This window comes from Macaca thibetana, chromosome 14 (assembly GCF_024542745.1).
Source record: "Macaca thibetana thibetana isolate TM-01 chromosome 14, ASM2454274v1, whole genome shotgun sequence".
In the NCBI taxonomy this organism is placed as follows: domain Eukaryota; kingdom Metazoa; phylum Chordata; class Mammalia; order Primates; family Cercopithecidae; genus Macaca; species Macaca thibetana.
In genome coordinates, this window is record NC_065591.1 from 69,850,865 (window position 1) to 69,873,950 (window position 23,086).

Consider the following 23,086-nt stretch of genomic DNA (forward strand, 5'->3'; position numbering starts at 1 on the left):
CCTCGGCCTCCCAGTCAGACTGTTTTAAGAGTAATTTGTAAAAGGAAGCTGGAAATTTGGAGTGAATAAACGGGTGGTTAGACAAATGCTGTGTGATTTAGGCTGCAGTTTACAAAACAGAGTGGCTGCGTCCCAGGCTGCACATTCTGAGGTGTGGGCAAGTGGGGACCTTGGCCACCCCTGCACTGGGAGCTCTGGCCCAAAGGCAGACCAGGGTCATGAGGCTAGGCCCTTCTTAAGAGGGTGGAGGGCTTTTGGAGGTGCTAAGGGCATGAGGTCACGGAGTGGTGCCTGCTGCTGGCCTTCAAGCACGCAGGGCCCGTTTGGTGGTGGTCCTCATGAAGTAGTCACACCAGTGGGTGCTTAGGGTTCCCTCAGGCACCCATTCTAATTGTCCCTCGGCATGCATGGGACCACACCTAGGGCAGGAACTGAGAGCTGACAAGTGTTGTGTTCCCGGCGTTGCTCCTTCTGCTGGGATGGAGCCCTTGGCAGCATAAAAGGGTAAACTGAGTCCAGGTGAGATCGCCACAGGGTCTCACCCAGGACAGTGAGGGGCTCACAAGAAGCACATCCCTGCTCACAATTCGCACTCAGACTCACCCGTCCACCGATGGTGCTGCCATCACTGCTGCACATTTGTTCTCCATCTTTCTCACATTTTTGCCAAGCAGAAGGCCGAGCTCACCTAACCTGGATGCGGTCAATGAGATTGCACTGCGTGCCCCCTCCCGCCCCTAGTGCAGCGGCGGTGTGAATGCACACCCGCCCTTGCTTGCCCTCCCTGCCTGGCTGCCAGCTCTGCTCCTGCTGTTCCCTGTGCCCATGGCGCTCTCTTGCTTATTCTGTTAAGGCTGACCTACCCTCAGAGGCCCACCTTGGCCATCCACAAGCCTCCTTCTGAGAACTGAGCCCTTTCCCTGAGTTCCCACAGCACGCTGTGTGAAGCTCTAAACTTTCTCCAGGCTGAACTTAGCTGAGCTTATTCGTGGCTGTTCCCGTCCTCAGGACCGACACAGCAAGTGCTCCGTAAGGGCTTGTTAAACTACTCTCCTGGAACTCCTAGCCCCCGCCAAGAGTCCACCCTGACTACCTCCTGCAAGAGCACTGAGCTCCTGGGTGCCAGGCCTAGCTCGGAATTTTCACAGACACCAGCTCGTTTAAATTGCATAACCCTGGAAGGGGTTGTTGCCTGATGAGGAAACAAATCAGAGACGTTCAGTGACTTGTCCAAGGTTACAGAGCCTTGGAGCTCTGGATTCAAACCCACGTCACTGTGACTCAAGACCAGTGTTTTTCCCCGTTGTAAGCAGACACAAAAGAATAACAGTCCTTTATCATTTATACTGTATTCTCACGTACATTATTTCATTTAATCCTCACAACAGCCCTGTGAGGTAGGTAGGGTTATGTATTACTGTTATGCCCATTTCACAGATGAAGAAATGGAGGTGGCTCAGTGAGGTGAGTGACTTACATAAAGTCACACAGCATGTTAGAGGCTTCACTGCTTCTGCAATTTCTCTAAAGTCAAGCTGCTTGGATTAGGGAGCACCGAAAAGATGGACAGTTTTACGGAAAAGGAAAAAGGGCAGTGGTGATTTGTAAGATTTCTTCCTCACATTGTTTTGTTGTGACCACAGCTTTTGCTACTTGGTCTAAACTGGGTTCTCCATGAAGGGCTTTCCCAAGTACTCTTGGCCTGGGACAGCTGTTTGTTTTTGGGATGGAGTCTCACTCTGCCGTCCAGGCTGGAGTGCAATGGCACACTCTCAGCTCACTGCAACCTCTGCTATCTGGGTTCAAGAGATTCTCCTGCATCAGCCTCCCAAATAGCTGGGGTTATAGGCGCCTGCCACCATGCCCAGCTAATTTTTGTATTTTTAGCAGAGGTGGGGTTTCACCATGTTGGCCAGGCTGGTCTTGAACTCCTGACCTCAGGTGATCTTCCCGCCTCAGCCTCCCAGTGTTGGGATTACAGGCATGAGCCACTGCACCTGGCAGAAAAGCTGTCAGAGAGACTCCTGGGTCCCATTTAGGGGGGAAAGGGCCTTTACTGCTCAAGGGAGCTGGCTCTGCCCATGGCCCAGTGTACAAGCTCCCTACTCACAGGGCTTATCTACGGGAAGCCCCTTTCTGGGCCCACCTCCCATGGGTGCCTGTGTCACCAGGCTTCCTTGGCTTTGTCTGAGGACCCCTGCCCGGGGGGAGGACCCTGGGACTCTCAAGGCCAAGCTCACTTTAGGGATGAATCATGACGTGCAGTTTGGAGGCCTGCACAGCTTATCACCCGGTGGGAAGCAGTGCTTGGGTTGCTTGCCCTGGATGGCACCCCACGGAGACCCAGGGGTAGGACACAGGACTGCAGGGGAAGGCCGCCTTCCTGAGGGCAGGGTCTTAGGGGCCACACATTTACCCTAAGGGCACTATTATGGTCCACACCACTCCTGGGCTCCTTGCTGCACAGCACGCTCGGAGACCCTGTCTCTCTCTTCCGGATCTCCTCAGGGGCCGCGAATCTTCCTCTTCCAACAGAAAATGGTCAAAAGGCATATGGAGCCATAGCTTGTGAGGACGGTGGGTGAAATGGGGGTCACAAACGAGATGAAGCTATAACAAAAGGGGACGACTTACAGGGGATAGAAAAGAGCTAACTTTGATTCTGAAGACAGATCCCAGAGGGGAATCTGAATTCTGAGTAATAATGTTTTCAGAAAAATTTCTGGCCTCTCAAGGTGACTATTTTGAAAGCAAAGATATGTAACTGGGTGAAAGCGAAGGTCTGCCACCAAGATCCAGCAAGTGGCAGAACAGATTTTGGCTCAATATAGGGAAGAACTTTCTAACAGTCAGCACCGTCCAACCATGGCAGGAGCTGCCTTGGGGATGGCGCACTACCTATGAGCTGAGGTATGCAAGCAGGCCAAGGTGATCACTTGCTGGTGCCCAGGGAGAGGCGCTCATCCTCAGATGTGCTGGGGTGTTCTAGGGGTGGGGGAGGGAGAAATAATCATCGAATTATTTCTAACCCTGAGAATCCATAATATATTTGTTTAAAATGACCTGTTTCAATGATACCTCAAATTTTTGGGAAAACAATGACAAAAGTCAGGCGACAGACTGGATTTGGAAGCGCCTTTCATTACACTGGCTCCAGACTCTTGCACATCTTTGCAGAGATAGCAGACCCTTTCTGAAGCCAGGAATCCCTTGATTCAGCCCCATCAAGAGGCACATTCCTACCTTCTGAACTCTGCCTGGACACTCATTCCTCTAGACCCTGCCACACCTCATCTCTGTCCCCCAGGAGGGGACACTAACAGGGCTCTGAGAATGCATGGCATTCCAAGCCAGCCAAACACGGTCACCCCTGGGCAAACATTCACAATTATCGATGCACCCTAGGGAGGGAGGAGCAGGTGTGACAGGAACTGCTGGGGACTTTATGTCGTGGTTAACTAGAGGTAGCCTCTTGTTCTCATCCCATCCTCTCCAGCAGGGCCTTCTTACAGATGGATAAACGCGGCACTGGCTAGTGGTACAGATGGGTGGAGCCCAGGAGAAAGCCGCCACTCCTTTGTCCCGGCTGGAAAATCCTCCTGTGGCCTCCTTTAGTACACATCAGCTGACTCTTCACTTGTCACAATAGCCCATCTGCAGCTCAAAATGGCAAGAAAAAAGGTGGTTCTGTTCAGAGGACAATGGATTCCAAAAGGTGGACTTCATCATGGGGGGAATCAAGTCCTGCTACACAATTAATACAGATTAGTACAGTCCCCTGCCTCGCATCACTGGCGAGATGCCCTCCAAGACCTGGCTGACATGAGCTTCTTGGGACTCCCCGTCTCCAATGCTGTTGGGGTCCTTTTACCTGTACCGTATTAATCGAATAATCTTATTGTTCATAAAATCCAGAGCGTGTGGGTGAGAAGAATCGATGCAGAAGCCATCGCTCAGAGCGATTTTCAGTACCTCCTCCACGAAGACCTGGAAGCTGTTGATCTGCTTGTTGGCAGGCACCACCCAGAGCCTCTTGAGGTTCTGCTTGGTGTACTCCTCCTCTGGCAGGCCCTCCACATTGGCCACCCAGTCCAGAGTCAGGTGGTTGGGGTCCTGCAAGTGGCTGGTGATGGACGAGAGATTGCCATTGGAGCAGTAGTAGAGCTTAGAGCCAAGGAGTTTGAGGAAGAGGCAGGAGGTGCTGAAGATGTTGGCGTTGAAGACCTCCATGCTGGAGGAGGAGAGGCTGTAGATCTGGGGCGCCTCGCGCACAGTGAAGTGGACCGTCTGCACGTGCTGGTTCAGTGTGATGTTGAGCATAGCATTCTTCTCGGCCTTGGAGAGCTCCACTTCCTTCTCCTGCAGGGCCTCAATCAGGGGCTGCACCTGGTAGAAGTCGGCCTCCCTGCGGAGCAGGCCCATCTCCTGGAAGTCCTCGGGCAGGTCAAGGTGGGAGGTCCGCAGGAAGTTGAGGATATAGCGGAACACTTTGCCGTCACGGTCAATGAAGCAGTTGCCCTGGCTGTCCCTCTTGGTGGGCATCTTCCCGCTGAACATGGCACCTAGCATGGAGTCAGGGAAGCTGGTCAGGGTTGCCAATGAGGTTGTATAGAGCTTCCCCCCGACGTTCAGCGTGATGGGGTCAGACATGGCAGGAGACTGGGTTGCTGGAAGTGGCCCTGGAGAGGGTGACAAGTGAGAAATGACTATAACCAAACCTCATCTGAGAACTCACAGTCCTTAACTCCTTATTGTACATCAAGCCTATGCCCTTGGGATTGAAATGAATTAATACCTGATGAATGGGTGATAATTGTTAACACTGTGCAAAGTACATTAGCTTCACTAGGGAGAAAGGAGAAAGGGAAAAGGAAACAGGAAAAGAAAGGAAAGGACCCCTAAAGCCTGGGTCCCCCTGCCGATGTTCTGTTCTAATTGGTCTGGAATACTGCCCCAGCACTGGTTTTTTGAAAGAGTTCCCTTAGTGATTCTAAATGTTCAGTTAGAATAGAGAACCACTGGTCTAAAGAAAGAAAGGAAAACGTGCCTGGACTGAAAGCTATGCTACGTGTTTATACATATATTTGCTTGCATAATAGTTGTATCAGCTGGGCACGGTGGCTCACGCCTGTAATCCCAGCACTTAGGGAGGCTGAGGTGGGTGGATCACCTGAGGTAAGGAGTTCAAGATCAGACTGACCAATATGGTGAAACCCCATCTCTACTAAAAATACAAAAATTAGCTGGGCATGGTGGCAGGCACCTGTAATCCCAGCTGTTCAGGAGGCTGAGGCAGGAGAATCGTTTGAACTCAGGGGGTGGAGGCTGCAGTGAGCTGAGACTGCGCCATTGCACTCCAGGCTGGGCAACAAGAATGAAACTCTGTCTCAAAAAAAGAAAAGTTGTATTATCTTTTGACATAGACAATATAATCATCCATCCCTGTTGTGCAGATGAGGAAAACTGTGCCAGGATTCATTCCTCAAGCTCAGAAAGGTGAAGTGCCTCGCCAGGATTCAAACTCAGTTTCCTTTATATGAAAGAAAAATGTGTAAATGCTTACTAGCCAAAGATCGGTATGTTCTAAGTACTCAACAAATGGTCTGAGATTTATGCATCCAGGCTCAGTGCTCCTCCTTCTGTACCAATGACACTGCTGAATTTAATTATTTTTCTCTCAAAGATTTGACAACGAATGGCCATGATTAGTGTCATTTCCATCTATCTTCAAGGCCCACAGTAGGTCATTCGGCTGTCCGGACTGCAAACGACAATCCTTTCTAGACTTTCACTGCTCCCATGCTGACTTGCCTTGCCATGAAAATGCTCTTGGCTCCTGGTGGCCTGTCCTTTGCTGTCATAACACCCCAAACTTCTCTGAAACTGGCTGCAAGGTCAGTGCAAATGCAGGACTCTGTCAGAGCACCCTCCTGAAGGTAACCTATCCACTCCTTAACAAAGCCCCCCGATCTCCCAGCTGTCAGCATCTATGGCTGGCGCATCTCCTTCACCACATGTTCTAGAAAACAGGAGATCTCAGTTGCAGCTTCCAACACTATACCATCCCCAGAGCCAGCCTGTGGACAGACTCGGTCATCCTTCCCCTACATGGCAGGTAGGGATGCCAACAGGAACTGGCCCCAGGATTATCCCCAGAAGAGCCTGTGCTGGTAGAGGAGACAAGAGAGAATGAAGGCACAGTGACAAGACAGGTAGAAGATGTGGGAGACCATTGGGAATGAACCTTGGTCCATCAAAAACTATCTGGCTGGCAGACACAGTGGCTCACACCTGTAATCCCAGCACTTTGGGAGGCCGAGGCGAGCTCAGGAGTTTGAGACCAGTCTGGCCAACATGGCGAAACCCTGTCTCTACAACAACAACAACAACAACAACAACAACAAAGCAGGGTGTGGTGGCGAGTACCTGTAGTCCTAGCTACTTGGGAGGCTAAGGTGGGAGGATCGCTTGAGTCTGGGAGGTCGAGGCTGCAGTGAGCCGTGATTACGCCACAGTACTCCAGCCTGGGAGACAGAGTGAGACCTGGTCTCAAAAAACAAATAAACAAAAACCCATCCTGCCAAGCATGCTTACTGTCTAGATGGAGAAACAGAGGTTTGAGGAGGCACCTCCCCAAAGTTACCCAGCAGGGGTGGCAAGAACTTCTCAACATTTCTGCCTCCTGAAGAGGCCGACTGCACTGAGGCCTCCTTTCTCCAGAGGATGGGGGCCATGCCAGTGTGAGATATTCGGCTGCCATGCTCGACTCTCTGGCGGGGGCGGGGGTATGTCTCCTCATGAGTCCTCCCCAGTCTAACAGGGCACTTTGATATTGTAGAAAGGCATTCCCCATCTGGAGTGTTGGAGGAGAAATGAGCCCATGTGAAATACAAAATTGTCAGTAGAAGCCTGGAGCAGATGGGCTGTGAGACGGTGGGGAGGTCCCACAGAGGTGTGGGCGAGCCGCCACTGGGGGCGTGGCTGCTGCTGTGGAGACTGACTGCCAGGCAGCAACTGGGGAGGGTGCTGTGACTCAGGGCTGAATCTGGCCAATTCTGTCTCCAGAGGGCCCAGGCAGGAGCTGGACCCAGGAGTGGGTCCCCTTTACTTAGTCCAGAATCTTCTTCCCTGTTGCCCTCTTTTTATTCTTTCTGGATAGAAATGTGCATGTTCTAGTTTCAGTCTCTCTTTCTCCTCGAAAACAAACACCCCCCTCCCAACACTGGGTTTCAGGCCCAGGCTCTGTGAAGTGGTTCAACTCCATGGCAGGAAAAGGAGCAGGTGTCAGAGAGGACATGGACAGTTCCATGGTCCACAGACCCTTATCTCTTCCATGCGTTAGTGCTGAAGTGCTCAGAGCATTACAGGCAGGGGAGGTCAGGAGCAACAGGGCATTCCCTGGGACCCCTGGATAGGTGCCCAAACTCCTATTTCTCTGCTTGCAAAAGCAGCAGAGCACCTGCTTTCCTGTGCCCCCGATGATGTCATGGCTCCCAGTCATTTGTCTGGGGAGAGCAGCACAGTTGTACAGGCAGTCAGGGCAGACGCTGGCTAGCAGGCAGGTCTCCTGCTCCGAGTATAGGAAGCTCTCTGTGGTAATCTCCCCTTACCTATTGAGTCACAGAGCTCAGTCCTCCAAGCCCTTTTTTTTTTTTTTTTTTTTTTTTAAGACAGAGTCTCGCTGGCACCAGGCTACAGTGCAGTGGTGCGATCTCAGCTCACTACAACCTCTGCCTCCCAGAATTCAAGCGATACTCCTGCCTCAGCCTCCCAAGTAGCTGCGATTACAGGCACATACCACCACACCTGGCTAATTTATTTTTGTATTTTTAGTAGAGATGGGATTTCACCGTGTTGGCCAGGATGGTTTCGATCTCTTGACCTCGTGATCTGTCTGCCTTGGCCTCCCCAAGTGTTAGGATTATAGGCGTGAGCCATCGTGCCTGGTCTAAGCCCCTATTTTCTAGTCACAAGGCCACAGTGTCCATCATCACAAATCTACGGCCCTGCTACAAAAGGCACAATGACACGACACAAGGGGAGCTTCATGAGTCGGCGGAGGTTTGCAGTCAGGTAGTGGGAACTAACACCGCTGAGCCTCAGCCCCCCATAGCTTCCCAGCTGCCTCCTGGCCACCTCCACCTGGATATTCTGCAAGCGAGGCACGAGAACAGGGTCTGGAGACACGGAACCGGGCCAATTTGTGCTAACTTCATGAAAGAGAAAACACCAAGGTCTGGGGGCAAAAAATCTGAGGCCAATTCTGCTGACTTCCCAAAGCTGGATCAAAAGGAAAACCCTGGGTCTGGGGGCAGGGACCCTAAGGCCAATTAACACCAAATTCCTAAAGCTGAACCAAGAGGAAAAACTCCATCTCCCCAGCTGGGTGACAAACGATCAAAACGCTTCTCTCCCAGCAACCCTCCCACTCCACCATGTCTCAGATGGAAAGGGAGGGGGCCTTAGATTGGCACCATCCCTCTATCTGCATAGGGTGCCCATTCACTTCAGCCTTTAATTAGCCACAGACTAAATCCTTCGTCCAGATAAGGGGTAGCTGATAAGAACCTCAAATGGGGTACTTAAAGCCCAGAGAACTTTGTAACTGGGCCTTTGAGTTCCTTGCTCCGGCACTCCTACCCTGTGGAGTGCTTTCTCACTTTAATTCCTGCTTTTGCTGCTTCGTTCCTGCATTTCATTCCCCTGCTACTCTTTTTATTATTTTTTTTAGTAGAGACAGATTTCACTATGTTGGCCAGGGTGGTCTTGGACTGACCTCAACTGATCCGCCGATCTAGGCCTCCCAAAGTGTGGGGGTTACCACGTCCAGCCCCTCTGCTACTTTGTTCAAAATGCCAAGGACCTGGACAACTCATAGTCAAGACCCTCCACCAGTAACACAGGTACCAGAAGCCTCACCTGTGCATTCCTCTGCCCCTAACTCTGCTGTGAACTCAGCCACCCAACTGCCTGAGGGAGGCAGCCCCAACTCCAGCCCTACAGGTTGTCTTGACTGTCTCCTTGAACCCATCCCTATAGCTACTCCCAGAGCTCAGGCCTCATCCCTGCCCCCTTCACCCCTACATCCTCACTCGGCTCCCTGCCTTCTGTCTACCTTCCTTTCTGGTCTGCAGACCTCCCTGAAGCACCGGCCCTGCCCAAACCACCTTCCTCTTCCCCTCTCATGTCTAACCCTGACCTCCTCCACACACTCCGGACACCACTGAGTCAGTCTCCTTCATGCTGTCACCTGCTCTGCCTTTGCTGTCCCTAGACCACCCTTGTCTACCTTCTCTCTGCTGTCTACCTTTCAGGCCCAGCCTATGAGTCATCACCTCTGTATGGCTGTCCCCAATCTCCAGCAGGTTAACAGCTCTCCTCTCAGGGCTTCCTGGTGCCCTGCACAACCCCCTCTGGCAGCACTCACCGTTCCATCTGCAGTGATCTGCTTTGCACATAGCCCTCTTCCCTGGCTCTATCAAAATGCAGATCAGTGGACATCCATATGGGGAAAAAAGAACCTTGGTCCATCTCTTATGCCATATATGAAAAATAAACTCAAAACAGATCATAGACCTAAATATAAAATTTAAAACTACACAACTTCTAGGAGAAAATCTTTGCAACTGTGGATTAGGCGAAGATTTCTTGGATAGGACCTAAAAGGGACAAACCATTAAAAACATCAATAAACTAGACTTCATCCAAATAAAAAACGTCTGCTCTTCAAAAGACACTGTTAAGGAAATGAAAGAATAAGACACGGAGAAAATATTTGCAAAACACCTATCTGATAAAGGATTGTCAACCAGAATATATAAAGAACTCTCAAAACTCAGTAACTCAGTAAGAAAATAACCCAATTAAAAAACTGACAAAGCTGGGTGCAGTGGCTCATGCCTGTAATCCCAGCACTTTGGGAGGCTGAGGCGGGCAGATCACTTGTGGCCAGGAGTTCAAGAACAGCCTGGCCAACATGGCGAAACCCTATCTCTACTTAAAAAAAAAAAAAACAACCAGACAAAAGATCTAACAAATACTCCAGCAAAGAAGATATGTAGATGACGACAATCACATGAAAAGATGGTCAATATCATTAGTCATTACAGTATGAAAATTGAAACCACAATTACATGCTACTATACACCTATTACAGTGGCTCATATGAAAACTGACAATGCCAAATGAAGGTGAGTACACAGAACAATGGAAACCTCATACACTGCTGGCAAATGGTAACCACTGTTGAAAATAATTTGGCACATGGTATGGTTTGGCTGTGTCCCCACCCAAATCTCACCTTGAATTGTAATAATCCCCATGTGTCAAGGGCAGGACTAGGTGGAGATGATTGAATCATTGGGGTGGTTTTCCTCACGCTGTTCTTGTGATAGCGAGTGAGTTCTTAAGAGATCTGATGGTTTTATAAGGGGTTTCCCCTTTGCTTGGCACTTCTCCTTGCTGCTGCCATGTGAAGAAGGACATGTTTGCTTCCCCTTCTGCCATTATTTTAAGTTTCCTGAGGCCTCCCTAGTCCTGTGGAACTGTGAATCAATTAAACCTCTTTCCTTTATAAATTACCCAGTCTCGGGTATGTCATTATTAGCAGTCTGAGAATGGACTAATACAGCATACGATTATCCCATGACGCAATGACTCTGCTCCTAGATATTTCAGCCATAGAAATGGAGACATATGTCCATGCAAAGACTCATATGTGAATGTTTATGGCAGCTTATTCATAACTGCCCAAACTCAGAAACAACTAAAATGTAAACAGATAAACAAATTGTAGTACATCCATACAATAGAATATGACTCAGCAATATATAGGAACTACTAAAAGACATTACCACATACCTGAATTTCAAAAGCATTACATCAAGTGAAAGAAGTCAGCCTCAGAAGGTTACATGGTGCATGATTCTATTTGTATAACATTCTGGCAAAGGCAAAACTATAAAGACAGAAATCAGATTAAGCGAATTCCCGGGGCTGGGTTGGAGAGAAAAGACTGGCTACAAAGAAACACAAGGCATATTTTGGAGTGATGGGAATATTCTATTAGGTTGGCACCAAAGTAATATGATGTGGTGGTGGTCAAATGTCTTTATAAAGGCTGTCAAAATTCATGTAACTGTACACATCTAAAAGGGTGAATTTTGGCCAGCTGTGGTCGTTCATGCCTATAATCCCAGTACTTTGAGAGGCCAAGGCAGGAGGGTCACTTGAGCCCAGGAGTTCAAGACCAGCCTGGAAAACATAGTGAGACCTGTGTCTCAATTAAAAAAAAAAAAAAAAAAAAAAAAAAAAAGGGGGTAAATTTTACCATACGTAAGTTTTACCTCCATAAACAGGAAAAAAATGAAGGTTGTGACCTACTGGCAAGTCACGACATCAATACAGTTAAGTGGGCTGTGACCAATTATATATTGTTGTGAACCTTTTGTTTCAGTTGGGTGTCCATGAACTGGATCATGGTATCTTCATCCTGTGGGTGACAAAACTATTTTTTTTGGGAACCACTGCCTAGTTTGTGGGCTGAGAGCAACTGCATGTCTCACGTCTGCATAGTCACCGCCTCGCACTCGGGGGAGGGGTTGTGGGATACTGTGATATAATAAGCAATATACATTTTAGATTTGTCCCCAGCTGTTGGCCAGGGTTAAAAACACTGTAATTTCCCTAGTGATAATAGCTATAGGAACTTCTTCTATTTTAATAATTGATTTTGTCCCAGTAGGTGGAGGTTGTAGTGAGCCAAGATTGTGCCACTGCACTCTGGTTTGGGTGACAGAGCCAGGCCTTATTCCAAAGCCCGCCCACCCCCCAATTAATTATAGTTGTTATGTTGTCCTAATCCAAATCTCAATAGTATTTTTCAAAAAAGATTTAAATAATTAAAATTTTAATCTGGAAGCACTGATGACTGATAACCTGAAAGAATATTTGAATAAGACATCTTAGCACAATGTATTAAAACCAGATTATAAAGCAATGACATTTCACTCCGTGGTTTTAAAACAATGAGAAGAGAAGGAATTTGGTAACAAATGTGAAGAGACACAACTAGCAATGTTTAAAAATAAACCTATTGATAAATATATTGATCTTTACAACTCTGGGACCCAGGCAGGACTGATCACATTGTCTTTATTTCAAAGACAACCTAAAGCAGACCCAAAGAGTGTGAATCCCTTGCCCAGGGCTTCATGTGCATTCTTGATCTCAGAGTCATGGCGTCTGGGAAGTTCTGGTTTGGACACCCTTCAGAGAACCAGTCCTTTAGAGGTCTTCGGCAGGAAGCTGAACCCAGCCACAGAGGGCCTAGCCAACAGCCTGTATACTCATGGCGACCTGGAGTAGGCAAAGGCTCTTTTCTGTGCAGTTTCCTTTTTTCCTACATTACTGTCCACTTCCATAATCAGCATTACTTCCATAGTGAAATGACTTACCATGCAATCCTGTCGGTGGGGACTAGCTGTTGTAACAATAAACGTACTGAGTAATGAAAATTGTCCATCTATCATCTATCAGTCAATCACCTATCCATCATTTCCTAGCTGTGCTCACTCAGAGAGCCTAGAAATGACACCCAGTAGCAATAAACACACCTAGCCCTGGATCTTTGTTTCTGAATGTCATCATCTCTTTTAAAAGAAACCAGGGCTTCCTGGAGAAACTGATGATTCCTGAACTTTTACAGGAAAAGTTCAAGGTGAGTTCATATAAACCAATGATTTAAAAACAAACAAACAAACAAACAAACAAAACAAAGAGTCCAGGATGGGGGCGGTAGCTTATGCCTGTAATCTCAGCACTTTGGGAGGCCGAGGCAGGCGGATCACCTGACGTCAGGAGTTGGAAGACCAGCCTGGCTAACATGGCAAAACCTCATCTCTACTAAAAACACAAAAAAATAGCTGGGCGGGGTGACGCGTGCCTGTTATGCCAGCTACTTGGCAGACTGAGGCAGGAGAATCGCTTGAACCTGGGAAGTGGAGGTTGCAGTGAGCCAAGATCGCACCACTGCACTCCAGCCTGGGCAACAGAGTGAGACCCTGTCTCAAAAACAAACAAACAAACAAAAAACAGAAGTCCATAATGTTATTCCCCAAAGAGAGGGTGAGAAGAAGGGAGTGAGAAAGATAGAGACAGGGAAAATTTATTCTATAAAAAAGAATACTAGCTAATAAACACAGAAGGAATGGTAGAATTAGAAAATTACCAATTTGCAACCCTCAGTGTTGCTATTCAAGCAAGGATGATCCAGGGATGTGGTGTGAAAGGTTATCAGGAACACATAATTATAACAGACTTAGAGAATCACTTCACAGATTACTTATTAATTGTAAGAGAGAAAAATGTACCCTTACGATAGAGAGATCACGTTGCCATGATCTTACCTAATAATCAAATGTAGCATTCATGGATACTAAGACCCTGACATCATATTCTCCTGACATGCAGTAAGTACACATATTGCCAAAAACTCAAATCTAACCCAAATCTAATCATTGATAAACCAATCAAACATATTTAAATAGGTGGAGAAGCTCTATTTATTTATTTACTGATTTGAGATACAGTCACACTCTGTTGCCCAGGCTGGAGTGCAGTGGCACAATCTCGGCTCACTGCAACCTCCATCTCCCGGGTACAAGCATCTCCTGCCTCAGCCTCCTGAGTAGCTGGGAGTATAGGCACGCACCACCATGTCCGGCTAATTTTTGTATTTTTAGTTGAGATGGGGTTTCACCATGTTGGCCAGGCTGGTCTCAAACTCCTGACCTCAAGTGATCCGCCCATCTTGGCCTCCCAAAATGTTGGGATTACAGACATAAGCCACCGTGCCAAGGGGCTCTATTTAGATTAAATGAGTTGATAAAAGAGATATAATAAAATGCAATCTGTACATCTTGACTGGATCTGATTTTAAAAACCAGAAACTATATAAGGTATTTTTGGGCAATTATAATTTTTTTTCTTTTTTGAGACAGGGTCTTACTCCGTCGCCCAGGCTGGAGTGCAGTGGCGCAATCATGGTTCATTGCAGCCTTGACATCCCCAGGCTCAGGTGATCTTCCCAAGTAGCTGGGACTACAGGTGCATGCTACCACATCCTGCTAAATTTTGTAGTTTTTGTAGAGATGGGGTTTCACTATGTTGCCCAGGCTGGTCTTGAACTCCTGGGCTCAAGCAATCTGTCCGCCTTGGCCTCCCAAAGTGCTGGGGTTACAGGCATGACCCATTGCACCTGGCAGAAAATTTTTAATAACTATTACATTGGGTAATACTGACTTCTTGCTTATAATGCATAATGTATTATGGTTATGTAGTAGAATGTCCTTATCAGGGATACATGTTGAAGAATTTAGGGGTCAAACGTCAATAAACATGTCTGTAACTTACTTTTAAACAATTTGGCCCAAAAAGTGTGTGTTTGTGTAAAAGCACAATTGGCAAATTGTGAATTGGCGTATCTAGGTTAAGGGTTGTACTTTAAGCTTTAATGTAAGCTTGACAATTTTAAAAATATTTGTATTTTAAAAGAAGGGAGAAGAATACATCCTTCATAGGGCCAATAGATGTAAAGTTACAGTCACAGTGCCAGACCCCAATAAATAGCCAGACTTAATAAGTTACAGATTTACTACTACTACTTAGAAGTGTGAAAAGTTCATAATTTTCCTTCCCGAGTGTTGCTGAATTTTGAAGGGTGAGGATGCCAACCAGGGCTAAGTGGTGGAGGAGTTAGAATCTAAGTCCGGGTGGGCAGTCTGGATAGACCCACTACCCACAGAAACCACACCACTAGGCCATTTTTTTTTTGAGACGGAGTTTCACTCTGTCACCCAGGCTGGAGTTCAGTGGCATGATCTCGGCTCACTGTGACCTCCACCTCCCAGGTTCAAGCGATTCTTCTGCCTCAGCCTCCTGAATAGCTGGGATTACAGAAGCGTGCCACACGCCTGTCTAATTCTTGTATTTTTAGTAGAGACAGGGTTTCACCATGTTGGCCAGGCTGATCTCAAGCTCCTGACCTCAAGTGATCCACCCACCTCGGCCTCCCAAAGTGCTGGGATTACAGGCGTGAGCCACTATGCCCGGCCAGGCCTGCCTATCTTCTGTGCTGTGATTCTGCCTGGGAGAAGATGGCTGTTCAGGCCTTGTTTTTCCTGCCTCGTCATGAACCCAGAATCTCTGTACCCCAGCAGGAAAGAAACTCCTGTCATGACTCACTGTGAATGTTGACAAAGGCCACTCCTGGGCCTCAGAAATGTCAAGGATGGGCAGAAAGAACTGGAGAGAGGCCAGGCGCAGTGGCTCATGCCTGTAATCCCAGCACTTGGAAGGCCCAGGTGGGAGGATCGTTTGAGTTCTGGAGTTTGAGAGACCACCCTGGACACCATAATGAGACCTCGTTTCTACAGAGAAAAAAAAAGTTAGATTGCTTGAGCCTGGGAGGTCAGGCTGCAGTGAGCCGAGATCACGCCAGTGCACTCCAGCTTGGGCAATAGAGCAAGACCCTGTCTCAAAAGAAAAAAAAAAAAAAAAAGAAAAGAAAAAAAAGAACTGGAGAGGCTGTGTGGGGTAGGCGCAGACCATGCAAGGTATTCGGCATTACTTGGGTTTGTATTTGAATCATCCCCTGCCCCTTACTAGCTGTGCAGCCCTAGGCACGTTCCTGGGCAGATGATGATTGTAACAATAACAAACACTACAACAGTAATAATAATGGCTAACATTTATTGAGCAGTTATTACCGTGCTAGGTACTTTATACATGTTAATCTCTTTCAGTCTCACAGATGAAGTAGATACTATTACATACCTACTTTACAGACCAACCATACCAGGCCCTCTTCAACTTCTGCAATTTGGCATCTGCCATCCCCTCTGCCTGGACCTTGAAGACAAATCCCATGCGTCGGCCAGGTCTCTCAGCTGGAATTCATTCCTTCTCTGCATCTCCGGAGAATTTTATTCTAACCCCTTACCACCGCCAACTTTACTTAAGTAAATGGATGCCTGGCTCCCCTGCTGGGGCTGGGGGTGCCCCTTTCTATATCCACAGAAGCATGCAGAATAGGGAAAGAGGAAGAAATTTCTCTCCTGTTTAGTCAGATCCATTTTCCCCACCTGGATTTTTAAAACTTTCTAATTTTGAAATGCTCTCTTGAATTTTCAATCTGAAATCTAAAGGCATGTGACAAGGCCGAGGTGATTACTTGGGAGTAAATGCAAGAGTTTCCACTACGTAAGGGAATGGATAGCAAGTGGCTGGGTAAATTGCAAGAAAGACAATGCTCAGAGTGACTGCTGTGTCTTCCAGTAAGTCGGAGACTTCCCCACCTTACCCCACCGGGGAAAGGACTCTGCCTTGAAGCCCTCAGGACGACTACCCTTTCTTCACCTCCCCTCCCTGATCACCCCACATCAGACAGCTGCGTCTATAACTGTCTTGCCCAGTCCATACCTCTAAGAAGCCCATAGGCTGCTCTATTACCATCACAACCCATAGGTAGGGAGAGAAAAGGTGCTTTAGACACAGGGACCCCAGAATGAGTTGCGCAAAAGGCAGGAGGAGAGAGAGGTGGGCTGGAAGAAGGACACCACAGAATCTGGCACGGCAAGGTATTCTTTCACCTGGCGTAGACCTCCAACCACCACTACCATCCCCTAACCCCTTCCAGAACTTTCCTTCACCTTCTCAGCTCACTCTCACGCTTCAACTTGTGCTTTTCCTCAGGCACCAGCACCCCATTTCAAACTGCTCTCTTCCTACCGTCTCCTCCAAACAGTAAGTTATAAACACTGTGCTTTCAAATCCATCTCATTTCATCCTCACAGTACCATACGAGGGCTGCCTTACAGGCTGCCATTCGGAAGGGTTGGGGGGACTGGTCCTGCCAGAAAATTTGCGAAGGTCAGGGCATCAAAACTTTTCTTTCTTTCCTGCCTGCCATGCCAAGCTAAACCCCTGCCTCCCCGAGTGCAGGGAAAAAAGCAAGGTATTTGAAGTAAGGAGTCCTGAGTGGTTTTAGGCAAGTCCCTTCTGAGTCTCACATTCCTCACCTGTCAACTGCTATGGTGACGCCTCTACTTTCCAGGGCGTAAGAGGTCAAGGAGATCACGGGTGTGCCGCACTGAGCTCGGGGATGGACTCTATTTCCAGTCAGTAAAGGCAGATGTTCTATGCATCACAGGCTTTTGCCCACGCCGCCACAGCGCTGCCGGCCCAGGGCTCTCCAGACCGGGGCGAGTTCCCTGTCATCTGTGTCTCTGCCCTTCCTTCACCAGTCCCACCCAGGCTGGCCTCATCGGCTTTTTCCGCACCCACTCCCCAGTTCTAGAGCCCCGACTCCGACCTGACAAGTGCCCCACCCCGACCCAGATACCCCGCCCCTCCTTGTCCCACCCACCAAGGACTACTCCCACAGTCCCGACCCTCATTATCCGGGCTTTTCCGACTATCATCATCCGCCCTAGCTCCTCCCACCAGCCCCACCCCTCTAAGAGCTCTGCCCCCTTCGGCTCACCTCGCGCCGAAACGCGCCCCCTCCCCCGCAGCCACAGGCACTGCCATCCCCATTTCACAGATGGGAATGGCGAGGCTGGGATAGATTAGTCTCATGGTAAGACAGGTGCCCAGTGGGCCCATGTACGCTCGCCGGTAGTCCCCGAGCCCCGCGACCCCGGCCGCGCCGCACCCACCTCCTGCCCTCGCTCTGCAGCCTCCCCTCCGCAAGCGGCCAGCGCAGCTTTGCTAGGAGGGCGGAGGGTCGGAGCCCAGCCCAGGGGCGTGGCGGTCCGGGGTCCGCGCGCCGCCTTCCGGGACTGGTAGTTCTCTCTGGGCTCCTCGCAGCTCGTTGCGTCGAGAGCGAACTCCATCTCCCAGGAGGCATTGCTGCGAGTTGCTCTGCGCCCCGCCTCGTCCCCGCCGGTGTCCGGCTGGCTGGCCTTAAAGGGGACGCGGTCAGAGTGGCAGCTCGCGGGGTGGCCCTCGCTCCGGCTCCGCCCCATTTACAGCACCTCGCCCCTCCCCACGCTTCGTCCCGCAGCCCCGGGGCCGCGCCGCACAGTCGGGCTCCCTGGGTGCATAGAGCCTTGTGCCAGGCAGGGTGGGAAGACTGGATTTTGCAGTGGAAGCAGCATCTCTTCCATCTGGGACCTGGCTGAGGGCGTCCCCACCCTGGGGGGAGCAGAGGACCAGCCCTGACCTAGCCGGGCCCAGCCCTGTCCTGCCCGGTCTGAGCGCCCCGCCCAGCAGCCGGCTCTGCGGCAGGGCCCACCCGGGTCCGGGAGGTAAGGGGGTTGGGGGCGTGTGTCTGGCTTTGGGGGGCGGTGTCTGCACACAGGCGTTTCGAGAACCCTGGACTTGCGAGCCCAGGGCTGGGATTCGGGAGATGTGGGTGCATCCTGGGCCTCACTGTGTGACCTTGGGTGAGTAGCTACTCCTCTCTGGGCATTAACCCCCTCCTTCTCCTATTGTATGTCGAAGTGATCCTGCTCCCTCCCCTTTCAGGTAAGAGGACATTCGCACCCAGGACCCAGTCCATTCGCTCGCTGGCTTTTCGTGGGGCCCTCCAGCTCAAGCGTGGGCTGGGCGGGGGTGCGCTGGAGGGAGGCAGGTGGCCGAGCTGGGGCACAAACTGGGGGGCCCGAGGCCACCATTGTTTGGAATGGGTTTTTCCTATTCTCAGCATGCTGGGCCCTGGGATACCCTCCCCCAGCCCCGCTTACGGCTCTGGCCCTTGCAAACCCGAGACCCTGATGTGTCAGTTTGGTGCACTTCTTCCAGAAAGCTTGGGGTGGAGTGCGGCCCTCACAGGTTTGTGAGGGGTGGCCCCGCAGGGATAGGTGTGTGTGGTGGGTTCCTGAGGAGGAAGAGCTGTTCCTGCTTTCTTCCCTTGTCTCTCCTCCTTATCCTTTAAGGAAGAGCAGTTGCTTTTTACCAGTGAAACCCTTTTTTCTTTTTCTTTTTTTTCCAGGAGACAGTTTGGTGGCCCAGACATGGGCCTCCCAGAGTAGGGTGAAGCACTTCTTCCCAGGGTTGCCTTGGGTAGAAGTTCAGTTAAAAAATACCTAGAGAGATGCTGCCATTCAGACACCTGAGGGGCCAGAGATGGAGGGCACCACCTAGTGTCGGGAGGGGCAGCCTGGTACCCCCAGGCAGCTCTGGCTCCCAGGGGAGTCAAAGGAGGGAGGCTGGCCGCGAGGGTCAGAGAGGGGAGAAAATGAGCTCCTCAGCTCTTAGGTGCTGAGCAGGGGCTGGGAGGGGCTGCTCTGACCTGGAGCAGGGAGAGGTGGAGTAACGCCATGAAGCCTTCTTTTCAGGTCCTGGGAGATACCGTGAGCTTTTGACCTGAAAGCTAACCAGGAACAGATTTTTTTTTTTTTTTTTGGTTTTGTTTTTTTTATTTTGTGCTTTTTCTTTTGCTTTGGTGGTTTGAATGATTTCTAGAATGGCTAAAGCCTCAGTCCAGTCCAGTGACCTCTGTAGGGGCTTTCTTGGCTGATGTTTAAGATTTTCAGGGTTTTTGATATGCAAGACCAGGTCTGGGCAAAGGAGGGGGCGGTGACTGGACCAAAGTTTAGGCCAGTTTCTGGAAGGTACTTTTCTGGTCACATCCTTGGTTTTCTCTCATCTTGCTGTCACATGTCTCACATGAGTCGCTTGATGCACCTTCACTGACACCTCAGTCCTTGGTTCTACACTGGGCACTGGGCTCAGAGACAGGGATTGGACCTCTGCCAAGGGAGGTCCCAGCGTGGTGGGAGACAGACGTGGATTCCAGTTACACTGCAGAGGGATGAGGATAGCTAAGAGGGCCTTGGAGGCCAGAACTTTAGACACTTGAATTGTGGAGGGAAAAAGAAAGGCTTCCCAGAGGAGAGGGCATGTGACCTGGGCATTGAAGGGTGAGTCAGAATTTTTCAGGAGAGAAGAGGGAGAGGCCCTTTTTCAGTAGAGAGGACATTGTGCAAAGTAGCAGTCAGGAAAAAGCCCCCTGCCCCAATGTCTGCAGAGTCTCCACTGAACAATGTCGCTTGAGTTCACCTCCATCCCTGCCCCACATCAGCTGAGTGTCACAGAAAGGGCTTGCATGTCTGGCTCAGGAGTTTGGACCTTATTCTGGGTCCAAGGGGCTGGATAGTGTTGAGAGTTCTGAGCAGGGGCATGGGCGGAATGGTGCTTACCGTGTAATAAACTCCATCTGATGATGCTGCACGGTGGGTTGGAGAGACCGAGGAGGGATGATGAAGCCTGAGCGGGGGCCCAGGGCGTGGCAGTGGGGCTGAGCATTGGAGTTGTGTACACACACACACACACACACACACACACACACACACACACACACTGGGTGCTTTGGGGTGATGGAGATAAGTCAGGCTTCACTATGCAGGAGCAGAGATCAGTCAACAATCAGCAGAGACGCTGAGGGTCATCTGAGAGGAACAGGTGAAGGGATCTGGGCCTTTTGGCGGAGGGATTGGGATTTTCCTGAGTGCTCACTGCGTGCTGTGGTGTGTGCTGGTGTTGCTGGGACCCCCCTCAGGCTGTCATGCCGGTAGGGCGAGGGGTATGAGGCAAGGGCTTGGGAGGAGCAGCAGCGCTGGCTGGGAAAGGCTAAGGGGTGGGCAGGTAGTCCCCTTCTATTTGGGCATTCCAAGGATCAGAGGTGAAAGAACACCTACCTCCATGGTGGCTGGGCTAGACTCGAAGCCTGGACTCTGTTCTCCAGGACACATGCCTCTGTTGGAGGTTGGATTGAGGGAGGGGATTGGGAGATGGGTTAGGAGGCCACTGCACTAGTCCAGGCAAGAAGTCAAGGGACTGATCCTGTGTGGGGCTGGGAACACCGAGGCGGCAGCGAGGGCTGATGGAGGAAGTGCCTTGGAGAATCAGCGGGATCAGCAGTGCGTGTCTCCTTGTCTCCTTTCCCTGACAGTGTCTGTGTCTCCCGTCAGTGCCAGGTGGCCCAAAAATAGACTCATGACTGCCTGGCCCTCATCTTTTTTATACCTTGTCTCAACCCTGTGAATGGCAGGCTTGGAATAGTCCCCATTTTCCAGATGAGAAGGCTAAGAAGCTGGGCAGGGACTCGCCCAAGGTCACCTGATGACTTTGAAGCAGAAAACCTGTGTCTTATGCTTTTCATGCAGGCTCTCCTGGGGGACGATACGGCTGCTGTTTGCTGCTGTGGTTGGTGCGGGGCAGCTGTCTCTTGAGTCAGAGCCAGCATGGACAGGCCATCTCCCCACCTGGGGCTTAGCAGGCTAATCCAGCCCTCCTGAGGGAGGCAGAGTGCAGGTTCTAATCCTGCCTTGCCAAGGCCATGTTCCTCTACCTCTCTGAGCCTCACTTTCCCCATTCCTGCCAGTGGGATAGCTGGCCTTGTCCTGCCTTCCCTGGCCTGATGGGGCCAGGTGAGGTGCAAGCCTCTAAAACCCTTTTGTGTGAGTGCATCCAAGATATTGAGTGGGTTTGCTGGTGACCATGGTGACAGCTGTCCTCAGACTGCCTGCGTGGGAGTTGGGGCAGGTGGGCAGGGCTTGCGTGCTGTGGCCAGGCTACAGACTGAGCAGAGGCTGCTGGCTGGCCTTGGAGATCAGAGCTCTCATGGAGCAGCTCTATTTGAACTGTCAGCTGCCAGCCTTATGTGGTATTAGGTAGAACAACATGAAATTGCCAACATTTGATCATTCAGTTTTATGTGGTTCAGTCTAATATCATTTGTCCCCATTTTACAGAAGAGAGGCTCATGGATATGATTACTGAGGGTCACACAGTGAGTCAGGGCTAGAATGTAGGACTCCTCATTCCTAGTCTGATATTCTTTCCACTCTTTCTGGTACTCTTTCTACTACCAGAGTCTTCCCTCTCCCCAGAACTCCATTTCTGCCTGCCCCTGTGCCCTCTTGCTTCACACATGATGCCAGTGCCTCATGGATTAGGGTTTCTTCTTGGCTGCCTGAGTGCCAGGATTTCTTGGCATCCTGGGTTGAAAGCATATGAAATCCACTAGCCATCCCAGGGGTCTGGGAGGATGGACTGTGTGTGTGAGAGAGGTTGGCCACAGCAACTGCCTTGTCACAGGCACTGTCTAGAAAGGGGACCAGGGCTGACGGGAGAGTTAAAAAAATTTTCTTTTTTTTTTTTTTTTCTTTTGAAACAGGAACTCACTTTGTCATCCAGGCTGGAGTGCAGTGGCGTGATCTCAGCTCACTGCAGCCTTCACCTCCCAAGTTCAAGTGATCCTCCTATCTCAGCCCCAACTAGCTGGGACTGCAGGTGTGAGACACTGTGCCTGGCTAATTGATGTAATTTTTTTTTTTTTTTTTTTTTTTTTTTGGGTAGAGACGGGGTTTTGCCACGTTGCCCAGGCTGGTCTCAACCTCCTGAGCTCAAGCCATCCGCCCACCTCGGCCTCCCAGAGTGCTAAGATTACAGGTATGAGCCACTCTGCCCAGCTGGGAGACCAGTTTTTAAAGATACTTTATAGGCCTTTTCAGATTATGCCTTGCAGGGGCACCCTTACAAACATTTCTGCCTCCCCCATCAGACTGGAAGCTCCTTCAAGGCAAGGACTTTGCTTCTAAAGCAACAGGAGTTGACATTTTCTGAGAACCTCCTTGTGCCCAGCTCAGAGAGCCTAGGTAACCTTTATGGGAACCAGAATGTATCCCAGATGAGCCGCATTCAAAGAGTCAAAACAAAACAACAGAATTGAACACATCATTTCCCTCATTTCCTCATTCAGGAAGCTTAGGAGGGACCCTAAACTTTTTTTTTTTTCTTTTTTTTTTTTTTGAGACACGGTCTCACTCTGTCGCTTAGGCTGGAGTGCAGTGGCACGATCTTGCCTTACTTCAGCTTTGACCTCCTGGGCTCGCCACCACCCCTAGCTGGTGTTGAACTCCTGGGCTCAAGTGATCTGCCTGCCTTGGCCTCCCAAAGTGCTGGGACTACAGGCGTGAGCCACCGCGCCCGGCTGCATCTGAACTTGTAGCAGGTGCCCAGGTGCTTCTGAGGCATCCAGGCCAGGATTTGGGAACCACTGATCTCTGCCATGGCTACA

The 23,086-nt window shown here is 50.0% G+C and overlaps 2 protein-coding genes across 7 annotated transcripts in view; both read right to left on the reverse strand.

Annotated features, from left to right (window-relative positions):
• Nucleotides 1-23,086, reverse strand: part of CLNS1A (chloride nucleotide-sensitive channel 1A) — an 820,929-nt gene that overhangs the window by 566,973 nt on the left and 230,870 nt on the right. The window lies entirely within an intron of this gene.
• The window catches only part of KCTD21 (potassium channel tetramerization domain containing 21), a 540,409-nt gene continuing 518,656 nt past the window's right edge, over nt 1,334-23,086 (reverse strand). Inside the window, exons 1-4 of one of the 6 annotated variants that reach the window (XM_050757488.1) lie at nt 17,718-17,754; nt 15,835-15,971; nt 10,301-10,957; nt 1,334-4,679 (exon numbers count right to left, since the gene is read on the reverse strand). In XM_050757488.1, coding sequence (XP_050613445.1) covers nt 3,868-4,679; nt 10,301-10,322 — 834 coding nt within the window. In that variant the 5' untranslated portion in view covers nt 10,323-10,957; nt 15,835-15,971; nt 17,718-17,754 and the 3' untranslated portion in view covers nt 1,334-3,867. Of the gene's footprint in view, nt 4,680-6,426; nt 6,525-10,300; nt 10,958-15,243; nt 15,972-17,078; nt 17,373-17,717; nt 17,755-23,086 lie in introns of those variants that run through there. The other 5 variants (XM_050757489.1, XM_050757491.1, XM_050757493.1 and 2 more) reach the window with 5 other exon arrangements.